The 17,284-nt window shown below is 37.0% G+C and overlaps 1 protein-coding gene across 1 annotated transcript in view; it reads right to left on the reverse strand.

Annotated features, from left to right (window-relative positions):
• LOC150089598 (hephaestin-like protein) overlaps nucleotides 1-17,015 on the reverse strand; it is a 185,141-nt gene extending 168,126 nt beyond the window's left edge. The window contains exon 1 of the mRNA XM_090390043.1: nucleotides 16,714-17,015. Within this exon, the coding sequence (XP_090246169.1) occupies nucleotides 16,714-17,015 (302 nt within the window). The remainder of the gene's footprint in view (nucleotides 1-16,713) is intronic.
• Nucleotides 17,016-17,284: the final 269 nt, after the last annotated feature.

Here is a 17,284-nt window from a genome sequence, read left to right on the forward strand (position 1 = left end):
TAAAGTTGGTCGAGATCCGATTACAGGAACATGAGTGATTAATTATAAGCTGTCATTGTATGCTGAATACGTAACTGCAAATTTTCCAGAAGATAAATATAATTGAAGGGAACAGTACTGGAAAATTGTTTCTGCCTGAAATTCTTTATAACGTTTTTGTTCCTTCATGGGATCAAATTAAAGTTGTATTAAGACAGAGCAAAATCTTCACATAATTACGCGACTCGTTGAACATATAAATAAAATTTCATAGCAGGTACTAGGTTATAATAATTTAAAGAATAAAATATTCTTCATAATTCACAGAACGTTTTGTGCCTTTGCTAAGAAAAGTAAGTAGGTTGGAAATGATCAGTAGTCTGCCAGAGGAGTGCATTTTTGTTTTCTTCAGGCGTGCTGATTTCCATGTTCTGCGGGATGAAAAATCCAGAAAACTCACTGAAGGAATCGTATTCACACCGATATTCTGTGGCAGGATGAAAGTAGGGTTTCCTCTTGAGTTATTCTGGACTTTTAGGAATAAAAATTCCAAACGAGTGAGAGACAGATGTATCGTGTTCACTAAGTTGCCACTGAGGACACACCTGAAGGGACTGACTTCTTTTAATAGTAGCTTTGATTGTAGTACAGGAACTTTAAAATTAATTCGCATTTAGGTTGTTATTAAATATGCAATAGGTAACTAAGGCCACTACGCTTCATTATGTTGTGTTTGTAAGTTGTATGCATTCTACGTTCGGTTTTCTGCTTTTCAGGAAGAAAAACCTGAATTCTCTGTAAGGAAACTATGCAACTCTCGTCTGAGACTGATTAATTCGGCCACGATGTTGACAAAGCCCATAAACTCACCACGTCCCAATGGGCAGTCTTTTTTGACTTCCGCTGAAGATGAGAATCGAACCCAAACTTTCTTCACGCAATGTGAAGACGAAAACTTTGTAATTTACGGAAAAAAGTCTGGTGTTTTTGCTACAATAAAAATATTTATACAAATTTACTTAATGTGTGCTCCCTCAACTTGAGTAACTTGGTAGAAACGGGTGAAGAATGTACTGTACTTCTCAAAATATCTGTAGCAACGGTTCTTTGTGAAGATTTAAACTTTACAGTTCCTCAACGGCTCTCTGTTCTCCTATTCAAGTCTTTTCTAAGAATTTTTGTAAGTTGTTCCGAAAAGTTTCTCCTTAAAGACGATGGGAGACGATATGATTTGTCAACTTCTTTCATTGGCTTTCTTAACATCATTTACGGTTTCGCCTGCTTTTGCCATTCATTTAAAACCAACAACGCCTTTTCGGATTGTCCAACATTAGTTTGCTCAAACATTCGGTTAAAATTAATGCTATAATTTCATTAAGGAATACATTTCTTGATGATTTCTCTGCATTTAAATAGTATTTTCGAACATAAAGTCTTAGCGATGCATACTCTTTTGTGTGTTTTGTACAGTATTTCACAAACTGACCTAATCGATTCCTAATCGGAATCAAGAAGTGCAAATTAGTTACAATTGAATGCATAAAATAATGTTTTGAAATAAAGATACAATACAATAACTGATATTTATTTTGAATATATACTGAGTGATCACTGGATTATGACCACGTAACTAATACGGTGTCAGGCCACCGTTCGCATGGATAACAGCCAGTATTTGCCTAGGCATTGACTCCACTAGATATCTGAAGACATTCGAAGGGATCTTCAGCTATACACCTGTCCTGAAGCGTATGTATCCATACGCCTCACTTCCCGTTCCAAAGCATCCACAGGTGTTCGGTTGGATTAACGTTAAGCAAATTTGGAACCCATCAAGATGGGTGATACGAACCTCTCGTGTGCAGTGGGGACTCAATGACAAGGCACATTATTCTTGGAAGATCCTTTTTCTGTCAGGAAAAAAAATTGTATCCTAAAAGCAGCCAATGAAACGTTGGTCCATACGCATCAGGGGTGGGGTCACAGTTCTTGCACGCAAAACATACCCCATATTAAGCAACCACCGTCACCTGGCTGGATAGTGAGCACGATGGGTCCATGCACTCGTGTTGCTTGTGTCACACATGCAGGGATCCGTTGGCGTGTTGCACCAGGTATTTGGGCTCATCCGACTAGTACACTCGTTTCCAGTCCTTCAGTGTCCAATCAGCGTGTTGTCGACACCACAACATTCGCTGTCGACGATGATTAGCGGTGAGGATAGGGTGTCTCTTGGTTCGTCTGCTATGGAAACCCCGTACACGTTGAGCACGTACAATGCGCTGCATCCTTCGCTTACCACGAACTACCTTATGCAATGCTTTGCAGTTCTGTTGGCGGGAGGTGGTGTTTGACTCGTTCGACACCATTCTTTGTTCACCTTACCGCAGTGGATATTTTCGGATTTTTATACTATGAGCTATGTGGCATAGTCCATTTGAGATAGATGGTCATAATTCAGTGATCCCTGAGTGTAATAATAGTGATATTATGAATGTAACCATTTTTATAAACTGCAGTGTTTCTAAATACATTTATAAAATACATAACAAGGTTTCTGTAAAATTGTATAATATGATATTAATACAGATATATTATCTCAAGAAACTTCAAGCTTTTAGCCATAAATAATTAGCAATAATTATATAATTAATTTAATTATATATTTCTATTCCTCTTTCTGATTTAGGGATTAATTTGATTGAAAGAGTTTGATTGAAAATTAAGATTTCTCCCAATATTGCAAATCAAAATCTAAGTTGAGATAGATAATGAAGCATCACCTGGTCTACTCAGGGATGTGGTTACAACTAGAAAACATTAACCGATGTGTTTTCTTCCATCTTATATAAACCGAGATATGGGGTTCTGAATTTCGGGTGTTGCGCCTGACTGTGCATAAATACAACCCCTCCCTGCAGTTCGAAGCATAACAGTTCTGGCAATCACCCTAGACTGATCTATAATTGGCGAGATGAATTTGATGGAAGACATCACCTCTATTCTGATGTACGAAACATTTGAGTATGGGGTTGTTTACGAGCGAAGGTCTAGGGTAGTTGCAGGAGCTCTATGCTGCGAACTTCAGGAAGTTCGTATTTATACGCAGCTCAGAAAATATTCAGATGCAAACAGAAATTTTGCAGTAGTGAGAGATGCTCAGCTCCGTATCTCATCTCCACATACGATGGAAGAAAACATTGCTTGAATACACTTTCTGGTTGTAGCCACATTCCGGACGTAGACCAGGCGCTGCTTCATCATCTATCTTAACTAATGGATCTTGATTTGAATACAGAAATTACACATTAAATAGCCAACTAATAAACACTAAACCATTTGCTTGATATTTAGAGATTGTAAATAGCCCGAGTGTGTCCATTTATTCCCGATGAGGCCAGCAGCACAGCACCTCGTTGGGAACTCTCTTAGCTGTTGGTATGGCTATGTGGCGTCAATATATTGTCTGTAAATCGCTTGTGGTTGATTTGCATGTTTTTTGGGCGAAAAAAGCGTTGTAGAGAAAAGCCCATAAAGTTCGCATCACTGACGTGATTTGAACCAAGGCCTTTTCCACCTGGCACTACCCACGAAGACCTAACGTTTGGTATAGACTAATCTAATATGTTTTGGTTTCGTAAACCCCTCGCGTGCCTTCCTATCATTAAGTATGCAATGAAGAACTTAATAATGTTAATACATTTTTTACATTTCAAAAGTTCATTTAAGAATAGAAACGCGAGGGTAATACGCAGTAGGCATTTGTATTCATCCGACGAACTAGATTTGATGAAAATCCTGGGTGTTCGTTTAATTCAAATCGTATTTCTGATGACGATGTCATTTAAGAATCTTAGTTTTTCCCCGATCAGTACCAAGTAAATATTGAAGTAAATTCAAAACCTTTGATGCATAAGAAGATCTACGTTAACTGAGCGTAAAATTTAAACCAAATAATTTAATTCCTTAGTTGTCCAAAGACCACCTTACATAATGAAGGTGTATGAATGAACTATAATGAAACAGATACAGTTAAGCAAAAATAAAATAAGCAGCGAGATGATACCAGTTCTTTCACTAAAAACAACTAGAACTTATAAAAGTGGATGAGGCTTTTCAGACATCTGGTTTAGCCACTTTTAACGAATTGAGAAATGATTGAGTTTCGTAATAATTGAGTTTCGCACTGCCTTAAGTTCCTACTACACCTGGAATTTGTTGATAAACCTCTTTTAATGAAATTCTCCTTGAAAAGCGAGATTAAAGTATCTTTTAATGGGTTATTAATTGACGTGTACTGCATTTTTCATTCATGATTAATCGCCATGTGTGAATATTGCACGCGTACGCACACACACAACGCGTTCAGGTTCCAAAAAGTTGACTCGCAGTCGCTTACTCCAGATAGCCACTGAAGCTTCCCGTTCAATCTCGCGCAGCCAGCGGTTCCATGTGCGTCATACCCGTAAACGGGCTACGCGAATTACGAGGATTAAACGAATATTGGAGATAAGCTTGGAAGGCAATCGACGGGTGTTTTCGTCGACTGTAACCACGAGAAGCAGGTGTGAAAAAAAGCGAAGACGGACGGAGTGATTTAAATAGGGTGAAAAACAGGGATGCGTAAAAATATTGTTGCTCATCCCAGTGAGCGACCTCTCACAGCTGTTTTTCTTCTTAAAAACTTACTAATTAGTTTTTTCTCCGCTACCTGCAACGATTGCCCTACTTTGTTCATAAGTGGACTTCCAGGATTTTGTTTGTTTCTGAAGCAGACATCGGTCGTTACGAGTGGCCTTGCCAAGGAAAAGTCACGTGATCGTCATACCTACTTTGTCCGCTCTAATTGTAGCTGTCGTTTCCAGAATAAACCTACGGTATCCACCTGTGAGTAGGTGCGAGGCTATAATCCTCGCTTTACTATGAGAAATAGTTTTTTCATTTTTTTTCTGTCTAGAGTTCGAAGAAATGCAGAACAACCGCATTCTTACAACGGATTGATTTTTGCAATTTGTTGTCTGTACAGGGTAAACAGGTGTGCAGTAGTGGCAAGTTTCATTGAGTCACTGTGTTAATATCTTATCCTGTATATGAAGTTTGTTTGCAACTTTGTGCATCTCAAAAGACTGTACATCATGAATTTTGTGCCCTCTGATATGCATCAAGACACGTAACTTACATTGCAAAAAACGCGCATGGACTGGAGTCATAATAAAATATATATACTGTATATTGTACCACTTCAATAATTATTGATTATTCAAAAGGCTCATTAAAGCGATTTATCTTAAAGATTTATGAAAGGATCTGCCTCTGGACTATCAGGTGTTTTCGATTTGACTTAAATTCAATTTTTTGGATGAAAACTACAGATAGTAAATTAAAGAAACCCACGAAACGGAATATATAATAAAAATAAATAAAAACAAGAAGAATTGAAAACAAATGTGAAATAAAAATAGTTAAGAAAGGAAAGGAGTCCGGCCTGAGCCTATTTTGCTATACCCAAGGCGTTTTATTGGAAACTAGACAGCTAATAGTTGCCGAATTTATCGTGTATGAAATATTGAAATAATAAATTGCATGTATTCTCTAGTCGGTTTGCCTTTTGCCTGTTTTGCTCGACGAAAAACCAGTTTCCACCAGCTTTTCGAGAGAAGAAACTTTGCTATCCTTTTCTGAGACCGACTAACTCAGCCAGAGAGGAGAGGGAGTCATAAAAGTTGCTCTCATCGTCGACATTCGAATCAGGACCTTTTCTCTCTTGGTATGGAGAGGACAGTGATTATAATCACTGTGCTACACGTGAGGATCGTTTGTTGTGTATAGAATTTAGAAATAAAGAATTCAAGTGTCATCAGAAGAGAAACAACGCTATTGAAGCAAAATCTTAACTTAACAAATCTCTTTACAGAGATATTTAAAAGAGGTAACTCTTTTTCAGTAATACTGAACCATGACAATACTGAACCAAATTAAACTATGAATACTCTCTTTTGCCGACAGTTTCGGTTTTATTTATCTTGAAATAATACTTTGATGTGAGGTCAACAGGAAATCCGATAACCCAGGGGTAGAATAGCGTTTACTTTGACCTTCATTTCCACCCATTAACTCTTAACGTTGCACTAACGTCCAGAGTTGCCATTAATCTTTCTAAAATCTATACTGCTGGTGGAACAGGAGTTTATACAAGCAACGTAGATTTTTATGCATTCCTCTTCGTCTATTCCGCATTCAGAAAAAAAAAGGCGTATTTTCTTTTTTATTAGGAGGGCGTTTCCATCATATTATATATGGGTATTATGTTTTCAAAAGGGACTTTCAAGAAGTAGAGCTCCCTTGAGGGTCTTTTATTGCCTTTTCTTTATTTTAAACAACGCTTTTCCTTATGGATTTATATTTTACTTTTTTTTATTTCCCTTTCCTCTCTGTCTCTTTCTCCACCCCTCATAAACTATAACTGAAACAGCTGATTGCTATTTCAGTTGTTGTTTATGAGACAGCACTCGCCTAAAAACTTTGTTTATGGATGATTCACCTACATGACGTATTTAAATTGTCAAAAGAAGTTTGCCCTAACGTCCTAAACTACCAGATAAAAAAAAAAAAACGCGTGTTAAATCAAATAAAATGGATATCATCAAATAGGAACACCCAGGAACTGTTATATTGTGGGCTACCTTTATATTCTTTGTATATATTGGCAGCATGCGTGCTATCTTTCCTATACAGACAATTGAGTTTAACTGTTATAAACGTCCTTTGAAAAAATGCTCTGCGTGTTTCAAAGATATATAAATGAATGAAAGAAATGCAATTTCCGCTAATTGTTTTATTTTTCAGCTGACTTTGACCTCAACCAATGAATCAACTCATACGTCAGAGATATCTCTTAATGACTCCCCTCAGCAGATAGCATTGAAGTTGAAAGTTAACAATGCCTAACGAAGGTCACGTGATGCAACTGACTGGAACGTTAAAGAGGTTCACCCTACTGAATGTTACCAAAAGTATTGGGACACTAAACAGTTGTTTATACTGGCAGATCAAATTTTCATACGGTATAATGTTTCCTTTGGCTTTTAATACAGTACTTAGTTCTTCGTGGAATGTTTTCCACCAATTTATCATATGTGCCCACGGAAATAACCATTTCTCCAGCAGAACAGTTTAATTGGGAAAATGGTGCTGTCGTCCATGGAAGAGTTCTTGCGCGTCTTTCCAATTCTCCCAGCAGTAGTGTTCTGTTCACTTCAAAATGAGGCTATGAGCGGGTCAATCCAGTGTCCCATTATCAAACAGTCCAAAGATGGAAGCGATGGTATTCGCCTATAGTATTCGGCGCCGGACTTGCCGTATGAGCAATCCGGAAACAGCACCCTGCTGAGATTCCAAGTAGTACTATGCCTCGGGTGTATCGATATTAGCCCAATAACTAGATAACATCTAGCGATCCTGCGGTATTAAACAGCTCATTGGTGCGAGAGACCAACGGAGGTTGACAACAGTGTAACAGAAAGGCTATAATACTTAGGCAAATAACAGCCCGGTACAACGAGGGTAACCAAAGAGGCAATCAGAACGCATAACTTGTCGTATCTTGTTAGAGATGGGTATTGGAGCTGAAGAACTAAACGGGTTCCACTCCTGTCAGCAAAAAAACAAGAAAGTATGGTTACAGTAGGTTCAGAGACACCATCACCAGACAGTGGTGGAGGGGGTGGATAAACGGTCTGATGAACCCCTGGTTCCTGCTGTTTCACGCTATTGGAGGATCAGCATATGGTGAAAACAGCAAGAGTCCATGGACCCATCTTTCCAGGTGTGTGTGTGTGTGTGTGTGGAGTGTTTTCGTGGTGTACATTAGCCAGGGCTGGCCCGAGGTACAGGCGACCAGGCGGCCGTCTGGAAGGACAATATTATAAGGATAGTTCTCTAAATAATACTCAAACACGAATGCTCAGAAACAATCAATATTTACATTTTATTTTTCTTGTATATCTTAATAGTTACAAAGTGCTGATAAAATAAACACAAAATATGACTGTTCTCTTGTGAATGAACTTTTTGCCCTGGAACGCGGAAAAAGATTTGAGGGACGCAAATGTACAAATTCGCAATGCGATCCATAGGTTGGATCGCATTGCAAATACTGTTAACCATACCAGTAACTGTTGCAAGCTGTGAGAGAAGTTTTAGTAAATTAAAATTGATGAAACATATCTTCAAGTATTCGACAGGAACGTGTAAATTCTTCAGCAATTTTAAAATATATTTTTGTAGCAATATTGAATTTTCATGAAGCAATTTATACATTTGCTGATTTGAATACAAGAAAGAAGTGTTTTACTCTTTGTTAAATATATTGTATCTTTAAACATTTATGTATTTAATTTTGTGGTGGTATAATAGTCGTACTTATATAATATAACAAGTGGTTTAATTAATACAGCTTAAAGAAAACATTACCAATAACAATATAATGTAATAACATAATAATGCAATATAATATACTAAAGTAGTTACACTCTTTAGGTCCCTAAATGACAGTTTTTTTTTTTTTATTAATAAAGCATCACAATTGTTAGGTCATACATTACATTATATTAGCTCCTTTCATGATTTTTTTTTCTCTTGTACTTCTATTTATTTTTTATTCTTTGAATATATAAAATTAAATACATAACATAAAATCAATATTACAGGTAAAAGTTCTTCAAATGATTGAAATAAGAAATTAATCCATACTGATAACAGAAATACAAATGAATCACATTTATAAACTGAGGGCAAATATAAAAAAAAAAAAAAAAAAAAAAACAACTTATCTGACTACTACTGTATAATATTTTTGCAGCAAAGATGTTAATATGCATTTTTACATCACTGATCAATATCGAAGGACGCAATTGAAAGTTTTTGCCTATGGCTCCAAAAGAGCTTATGTCGGCCTTGACATTGCTCTGCTAGTATCGAGAGAGCCAATGTTTGGATACCACAAGTTATTTGTAAATCGTTTCGGACCAGGTTCGTCCCCTTATGGCTACACTGCTATTCATTGGCGAATGGGTTCTTCCAACAGGATTATGCTCCATATCACAAGGCCAGAATTGTAGAGAAGTGCTTGTAGGAACTGAATTCAGTCAAATGCGGTGGCTGCCCCGCTTACTAGATGAATTGAGCGTGGGATGAATTGGGACGAGCTATTCGGAATGGAAATCCTAAACCATCCAATAACTGGATGGTTGAGGATTCACAACAACTGTTTGAAGCAATTCAGTCAATATGGACCCACATTTTTGTGGAACGCTTTCGATACCAAGTTTAGCCCAGGCTGTTCATTGGGCTGAAAATGTGACAAAAAAGTAGCAACTTTTTTGCTGTAACAAGAAAGTAGCCACTCAGTGTATACTAGAAATAAAGCATGCATATGTCAATGTCACTATTATTTTGAATTGACAGTCAATTTTTATTTAACAAAAAACTCGTTTATAAAAAAGTAAATAATAATAAATGAAAATAAGGAATACCTAACAGTCAGGGTCTTGAGAACAAAGACGATCCATACTGGCCGTATTATAAGACGTTTTCCAACTCTCACCATGCTATAGAAAGGACTATGCAATGGTATCCGGAGACATGGGTGCCGAGTTGATTTTGGACTCTTTCTTTTGTTATAGCTATATTATAATATCTAAGAAGCGTTTTGGGGCCCCTTGTATATCAGGGACCAGATACATAACATACAGCTCTATTTGCACGATCCTGCTGCAGATGATCACTTCCACAACAGAATGCATACAGGTTCCTCGATTGCGATTAACATTTGAACTCTCCACACACAAATGTAGTGCTTCAGACCACAAACGAAGGCGTAGTCACATGCCAAGTGCAAAATCTCAATGTGAGAACATGGACTAAGGTTAATGTGCTTTTCTATCCAATATTGCTCTGCATCTGCAGAACGTGCAAAATTAGCTCGACTGATAGTTTTCCCCATATTTGAGGACCAGGTTCATAGCCACAATCACATAGCCACAGTTTTACCGACATAGCACCTCCTCTACTTCGGATATGGAATCCGATAAACAGATCCTTCCCAATATAACGCGTTTAGCAACATTTTTGCTGAACGTGTGTTGGACAGGAATTCTGAACTTCAGATCGGCACATAATATTTATAATGCCTTAAATACTGTATTTGTTTGACCAGTTGTGAAATCGTGTGCAGACTGCTTTATCAGCAGATTTGGTGTATGGCTATGGATGTCCCTGTTAGTGCTCCAATTGTCAATGTTACTATGGAGTGCGAGATATTTTGAAATTTGCCGGTACTGGTGAGGCTCTGATATATGGACAATGTGTTGGCGGCCATTCCTCGTGGATCAGAGGTGCTGTTCCTTCAATATCTCAAGTCCTTGTCATCCTCTATTCGATTTACTATGGAGTCGGAGGTGGACCATGCTTTCTATTTTTTTGGATGACCTGGATCGGCGTGAAGAGACACGATTTTTAACAGTGCTTTACAGAAAACCCACGCATAAAGGGCAATCTAGGATTAGAATGCATTTTCTGAAATGTGGATATTTCCCCCGCCCAATGTTCTCGATAGATTTAGATTAGGGTGAGTGGTCGTTTAGCCTCTCACTTGGATTCTAAGAATGAAATAATTGCTACCGCATATATTCTTCACCACCCAAGTGTCTCTGCACAGCTTGCTAGGGTGTTGCACCTATCATATTGGGTAAGGGCAGATTCCTAACAGGCAGCTACTATCAATTCATAAGGTTAAGTCAGTTAATTCCATTTACAGCGGGGAAGATCCGTTTATCGGATTATCTGCCCATGTGGTGAGAAGGTTATTTCGGTTGAACTATCGGCAGGCTATGTGATTTAATCTCAGAGCATGGGGCGGGGCTTTAAGTCGAGTAATTTAGCACGTTCTGCTGTGGCAGAACATTACTGGATGAAGCGGCACGTTAATCTTAATCCATAATCTCAAGTTGAGATTCTGGACTGTGCACATAACTACTGCCTTCATTCGTGTGTGGCGAGTCCAAATGTAAATCGCAACGGAGGATCCATCCTATTGTGGAGGACACCATCCTGCAGCACGATGAGCAATTGGAGAACATCTTATAATGTGACCAGTACGGGTCCCCAGAGCCTGATTGTTGGGTATTTATTGCTGCCATTTGTTATAATTACTGTACTGTTCTTATTTTATTTACATTTTTCAATTATTTTCCCCTCTTCTCTTTTGTATTTAATTTTTACCCGTTTACGATTAATCGTTAATGATTGTATCTGTCATGTGCTCTCTAATCACTTATCTTCATGTTTTTGTGTGATATGGTGATAATCTGTCATAGTGTTCTACCCATTGCTTAGAAAGCTACTATGATATGTACTGTTGTTATCTCTTTTAATTCATTCTCTAAGTTTGTGTTCTTATAACTTTTATGCTCTTAATCTACTGAGTTTTAACTAGTATTATTTTAATTTTATTTGTAGACATCCTGAAATTTCTTTAGTCTCGTCATCGATTGCAACAAAATTTGCTTTAAAATAACATGCTTATTACCAATCCGATTCACTTTTTTTCTTCAATATTCAATTATCTATGTAATTAATTTATAAAAATTTATTTTAAATTGTTTAGTTATCGAATTTCCATAATTATTAAAATATTTATTAATATTTTTGTACATGCAATAATCAATACTCTGGCAGCTGTTTCTATGGTGTAATGTTTTTGGAGGATAGCCACACATCTCCTCATTGCAATGTCTGAACCAACTTGGTTTTTCAGACATTTCAGCAAATCGAAAGTGACATCAGTCGCATTACAGCCATTAATAGTTGAATTTTATAACCGAATAGCCATTTATATCGCAAGATGAGAGACAAAAATGGTGTCAAAAATTTTTCATTTAAAAATGAAGAGTTTCGAAAAATATCAGCCCTGTCCTGAAACCTAAAAAACTTTTTAAAAATAATTTCGCCAAAATACAGATCTTGTAATAATGCAAATTATTACAAGATCTAAATTCTTTCCTAAATATCTGTGTACACATTTAGGAAAGCTTTTGAATTTTACAGAAGACCTTGGAATAATTTACAGAAAAATGAAATAATATTTTTGAACCAAGATATCGAGAACATAACGCAGTTTTTAATTTATAGACATCATTGGAATCTGGATGATCAATGTCTCAAAGAATGGGTGGAAACCTTTCCAAACTATTTACTCTTTAATATCTTGCTAGAAATGATGTGACAATACTAAGTGTTGGAAATTGCTGTCTCATTCGTTTGTCACTGCATGATTAAAGAAATAGCGTTATTCTGTTTAATCCGACCATAATTCACTTTTTTAAATGACAAAAATGGCTGTTCATTGGATTTTGAGTGGAAGAATAAGTACTGGCATACCTGGGCAATTCGTTTTTCAGTTAAATAGAATTATTACCGATTTTAAACGATGTGACATCATGGTGTGTTGCCATGTGTAGCAAAGGGGGTGAGGAAGTGATTACTTTAGTCCTTATCTTTGTACTGATTTCAGTCATGCCCATTAGAAACGTAAATTTCTTATGAATGCTTAGTTCCAGTGTACTTCGAGAGAATTAGGCATACATGATATCAAAGATTTGAATGTTTTTGTTTCTTTGAGTTGAAAGTTTTCGGGAATCGAGAACTAAGACCATATTACAGCATTCATTAAAGACTTTATTTAGTAATATATTAAAGGTATTTTAATATTCTCAAGGGGATTTTATATACTTCGGAATCTGATCATTTAATAAATGGTGTAAATGGAGATGGTTGTGTGCCATAGCACTGTTGTTTGCAGAGCACTACGGAAATCTGATCCTTCGCTGTACCATGTAGGCGACATGCGTGAGAGAAACATACTATCTGCAAAGAAAACTTCCACAAAGGCTGGGTGTGGTTATTAGCATATTAATAATAATAAAATATTGTTTCTAGATATGGCCAGGGACAGTGTCTGATACTTGCAAATTTGGGTGAAGCACAATAACAGACACACCCTGCATCTCCACAGGCTGTTTCAGTTTCATTTGGTTTTTCTCGTTCTTTTAATTCGTCTTTAATGGATAGGAAAAATCTCAGCTGCACAAGAGTAGCAGTAACAAAAGTGAGTGATTAACATGGTACTCGATGCCGTAGCAGTTGTATGTTACTAACATGTCGAAGTGCAGGCACAACTTCATTAGGTACGATTATCACGCTATTCTGGTTTTGTCCTTTATGCAAATTAAGGCTGGAGAATTTTAATGTTAATGTAATTACCAACGGATAGTGATTTACTTATACTTCAGGCCTGTTTTCGTACGCAATGCCCACAACGTTAAAAATCATTGTGGATTATTGCGAACAGTAAAGAACAATAGATAGAAATTAATTTGTGTAGCATTCCAGTTCTGGAATCCACTTACGCCCATTGTTATTTTTTTTCTTAAAATTTAAAATTAAACTTAGACACCCATGTTTTATTTGTTGGTATCATAATAAATGTATTCTATATTTACAGAAAGAAGTACTTTCAGAACATATGACATACACGAGCGATTCTAAACCGGTACTTTGGTGTGCAGCGGGACTGGGAAAAAAAAACTCATTGAGTTCGATGGAAATCACACCATTGAAATATGCCGTGAGCATAGTCTTTTTGAAAAGTGTGAATCAAGCGAAAAAAAGCCAGGGAAGTAGTGATATAAACTATAGGCTATGTACCGTATTTAGCTGCGGAAAGTTTTGTCATAGAGAAATTTTTCGCCCTCATGAAATCGTGATTCAATAAGATTGCCTCCGTTTAAAATTATTTCTGAAGGTAGAAGAATCCACTGATCGATATTTAGACGAAGCCCTACAAATCTCAAATACGCAGATTTTAAAATAGAAAATATAGGCACAGGGGGCTAAAGAAGCTTTCTCTGGTAATTTGATCGTAGAAAAAACTCAAACTATTGAATAACAGAGCTGACTTATGCACAACTGGTTGAAAGCAAAGTGTCAACATTTTAAATAAAATCAGTTGATTTCGCGTTCTCTGTGAAGATTGCATATTTCGCCTTTCTTAACCCTAGTTGCGAAAGAGTAAACAATTCTATTTGCACCATCTCGTCAACCACAACCTCATCCTGGACACCGCCACTGTCAACGCTCTGATAAACTAAGTTCTGACCGTGGAGGTGAGCAAGTGATATGAATATTCTGAAAAACCATAGAGATGATGCCATCCCACTCAGATAATTATTTACGTGCTCTTTTTATACCATGACAGAGAATCCGTCTTGGGTGAGAGATGGACACGTTTTGCTCCTAGACAATAGGTTTTTCATCCCTTCCAAAACTGACCACAAAATACACATAATTTGTAGATACAGTACACAGATGCATCGTACCCTAGTTGTCTCTACACGAACCCTAAACCAATACTATTCAATCTGTGATATGTAACCCCCTGGAGAGTGGGGTATGCGAAGCTCTTTGTTTCCCATACCCAGTTCACTTTATTGAAAAATAAATTTTTTAATAGGTATATATGATAAATTTACTTGTGTTAATCGTGTGTTCAGGTTAATTCGTCAGTCTCCATCGTTTTTATAAACGGATATTACTTCAAAAATGTATTTAGGAGGCCCAAATTTCGTAGAAAAAGAAGAAAAAAACGTGTGGGGGGGGGGCACAATATTCTTTCAGAAAACTATAAGCGGTTTTTCAAGAAAAAAGGTTTAATACCATTGCTCTAAAAAAATAATCCATTTCTTCACCAACGTCAGATTCAACAGTAAATGCCAAATAGATCGCAATTATAACATAACGTTTAAATTGAAGCAATTATAATACTAACTGAGAGATTACTGAACTCTTACTGCAATTCGCAATGTTCAGGCGACCAGTCTTCCAAATGGAATGTGTATAGAAACGTGGAAGATATTTCAATGTATTTAAGACATCGTTAAGCCAAACAATAAACAGATCTACATTAGTGGCTCTTAAATGCCGATTTGTTCGAGTAGCTATATGCACGGGATATCAACTGCAGTCATTTCGTAAAGCATGACGTACAGCAGCACCCGAGGCTTGTAACGTATTAAATAATTGGTTGCTGAATGCACCCCCAATAGAAAATATTTTAACCTAAGCAGGTATTGAAGTTAATTTCGACTCGAATGAGGATTTTCGAAATTAGAGGCCCTGCAATTATAAACAAGACGTTGCCGTCTGGTTTCTTATAGGCCAATTTCTTTAAGAGATTTTAACGCTCTCAATTGCGTTAGTTCTTTACCAGTTAGTAAAGAACTAACGCACTTGAGTCTCTGACCCAAGGAAAGTTTTAGGACCATTAAAATGAATACTCACCTACCTATTGCTAGAAATATCGAAAACCGACGTGTTCATAACGATATATTTCATTTAAATCTTAAAGAAGTGACCTATTTTGGAAATAAAGGAAATGTTAGTAACTATCCTGTCTTTAAAATCGAGACAGACATAAGAAACGATTAAAGTTCTCTCTTTACAAAACTCTCTCAGGCATCTGATTAGCACTTTGTTGTGCCATTGTTTCTTAACCCGCTGTTTATTTCTGCTTCATTCTTTACGAGATCCGCACAATAGTGTATTGTACGCTCGAGCGTCAAGAACGGTGTCTTAAACAAGTTAAACAAATTACCCGCAAGCCGGATGTTAGCAGTCTGTACGCGCAGCAGCGACTGCTGAACTAGAAATCACCGCTGCTGTATTGCACGTGTTACCTTGAGGGTATGTGGCCAGACGACCTCCAAACTCTGCCCTTGTTATGAGCGATGCAACTGCTGCCTAGTGCGACAGACGTCTTCGGCAGGAAAGCATCTCTTCGTCACCGATAGATGTAATTGAGACACTTTTTCGCTTTCATGGGTTGATATTACTAAAAGAATCTTCTCAGTTTACTATGGCTATTTTATACCGATGATTCCGGTAATATTCTACAAAAAGATGGATAATAACTCTGTTTTTGTTCAATTTTCTTCTAACGCTGTGGTTTTTCTTAATTTAAGTACTTTTTCTACTCCTTGTTCGCATGGCAATTGGCCCAATTCAAGGAAACTAATTCCAAAGACCATTGGGATATTTAAAATTTGCCTTTCATTAATTTCGAGTATTCATTTTAAGATTTTAAGCGTAATAATTTGTTGATGTAGACTTCACCAACTGAAGAAGCGCTTCCAGTTTAGATATTAATTAATATCGTATATTATATATATTTTTAAGCAGGTGCGTATGCACACAATGGTGAGAGGGCGCTACGTACACACGACTTTAGTTATAATGTTCTTTAATATTAAAGCTACGAGTTTTTTTTAGCATACATTAGACGATATTGTTGGAACGATTTTTGAATAATTTCAAAAATCTTTCTCTAACATATCAACAGCAATGTAAAATTATCATCTAATTTTTTCCCCCATTTTATTTCAACTGAGTATTTTAAGTTTTATTGTAGCGGATAAATTGGTAGATTTGCTATATTAATTTAAACAGTTTACAACAGAAAAATGGTTAAAGCGGTTAGTAATTCTCATAGTAACTTCAAAAAATATCTAAAAAAGATCTTAGATATCTATCTAAGAACTGTCAGTCCTTAAAAATACATTTACATGTCTAGTAAATCAGTACATACACTAAATGAATAATAACAAAACGGAAGAAGCTTACTTGTCAAACTGAGGATACAAATTGCCTTCGGGAGCGAAATCCCAGTACACTTCTTCAGCTGCAACATAATATACCCGCGTATTCCTGACAGCTACTTTTCTACTAACCCCTGTCATAGCATCGTGATAATAATATCCATCCCCAGAGTTATCCCAAGGTCCTTGTTGAATTTGTTCGAACATTTCGCTCCCAAAAGGATAGGGACCGAAATCTGAATGCATCTCGTTCCACGGTCCACCATAGGCAGCTTGTATCCATAGTGTTCCGGTAAGTAGCCAAGCAAACAAACACCAAAAGTCCATGCTGTCCTGTATCTTACAAGGAGTCGAAAAATCCACTAACCAGAACGCTTCACAATTCGTCGGGTATACTGAACTAATTTACCGGTGTTGTCTCTATATAAAACGTCCACCAGGGGGCAGGTAGATCTGTTAGAGGAAAAAAAAAAAATTTCCAAGCATGTAGTAAGCTCTACTTTAATCGGGCATTCCTGTTCCGCGTGAGCTCTACCTGTAGCGCTCGTGCTCCCGTTTAACATACGACATTGACGGGCAGGCTCTCGTAGCTAACG

The sequence above is a fragment of the Mastigoproctus giganteus genome, chromosome 2, assembly GCF_048544385.1.
Source record: "Mastigoproctus giganteus isolate SK-2022 chromosome 2, ASM4854438v1, whole genome shotgun sequence".
Lineage (NCBI taxonomy): Eukaryota > Metazoa > Arthropoda > Arachnida > Uropygi > Thelyphonidae > Mastigoproctus > Mastigoproctus giganteus.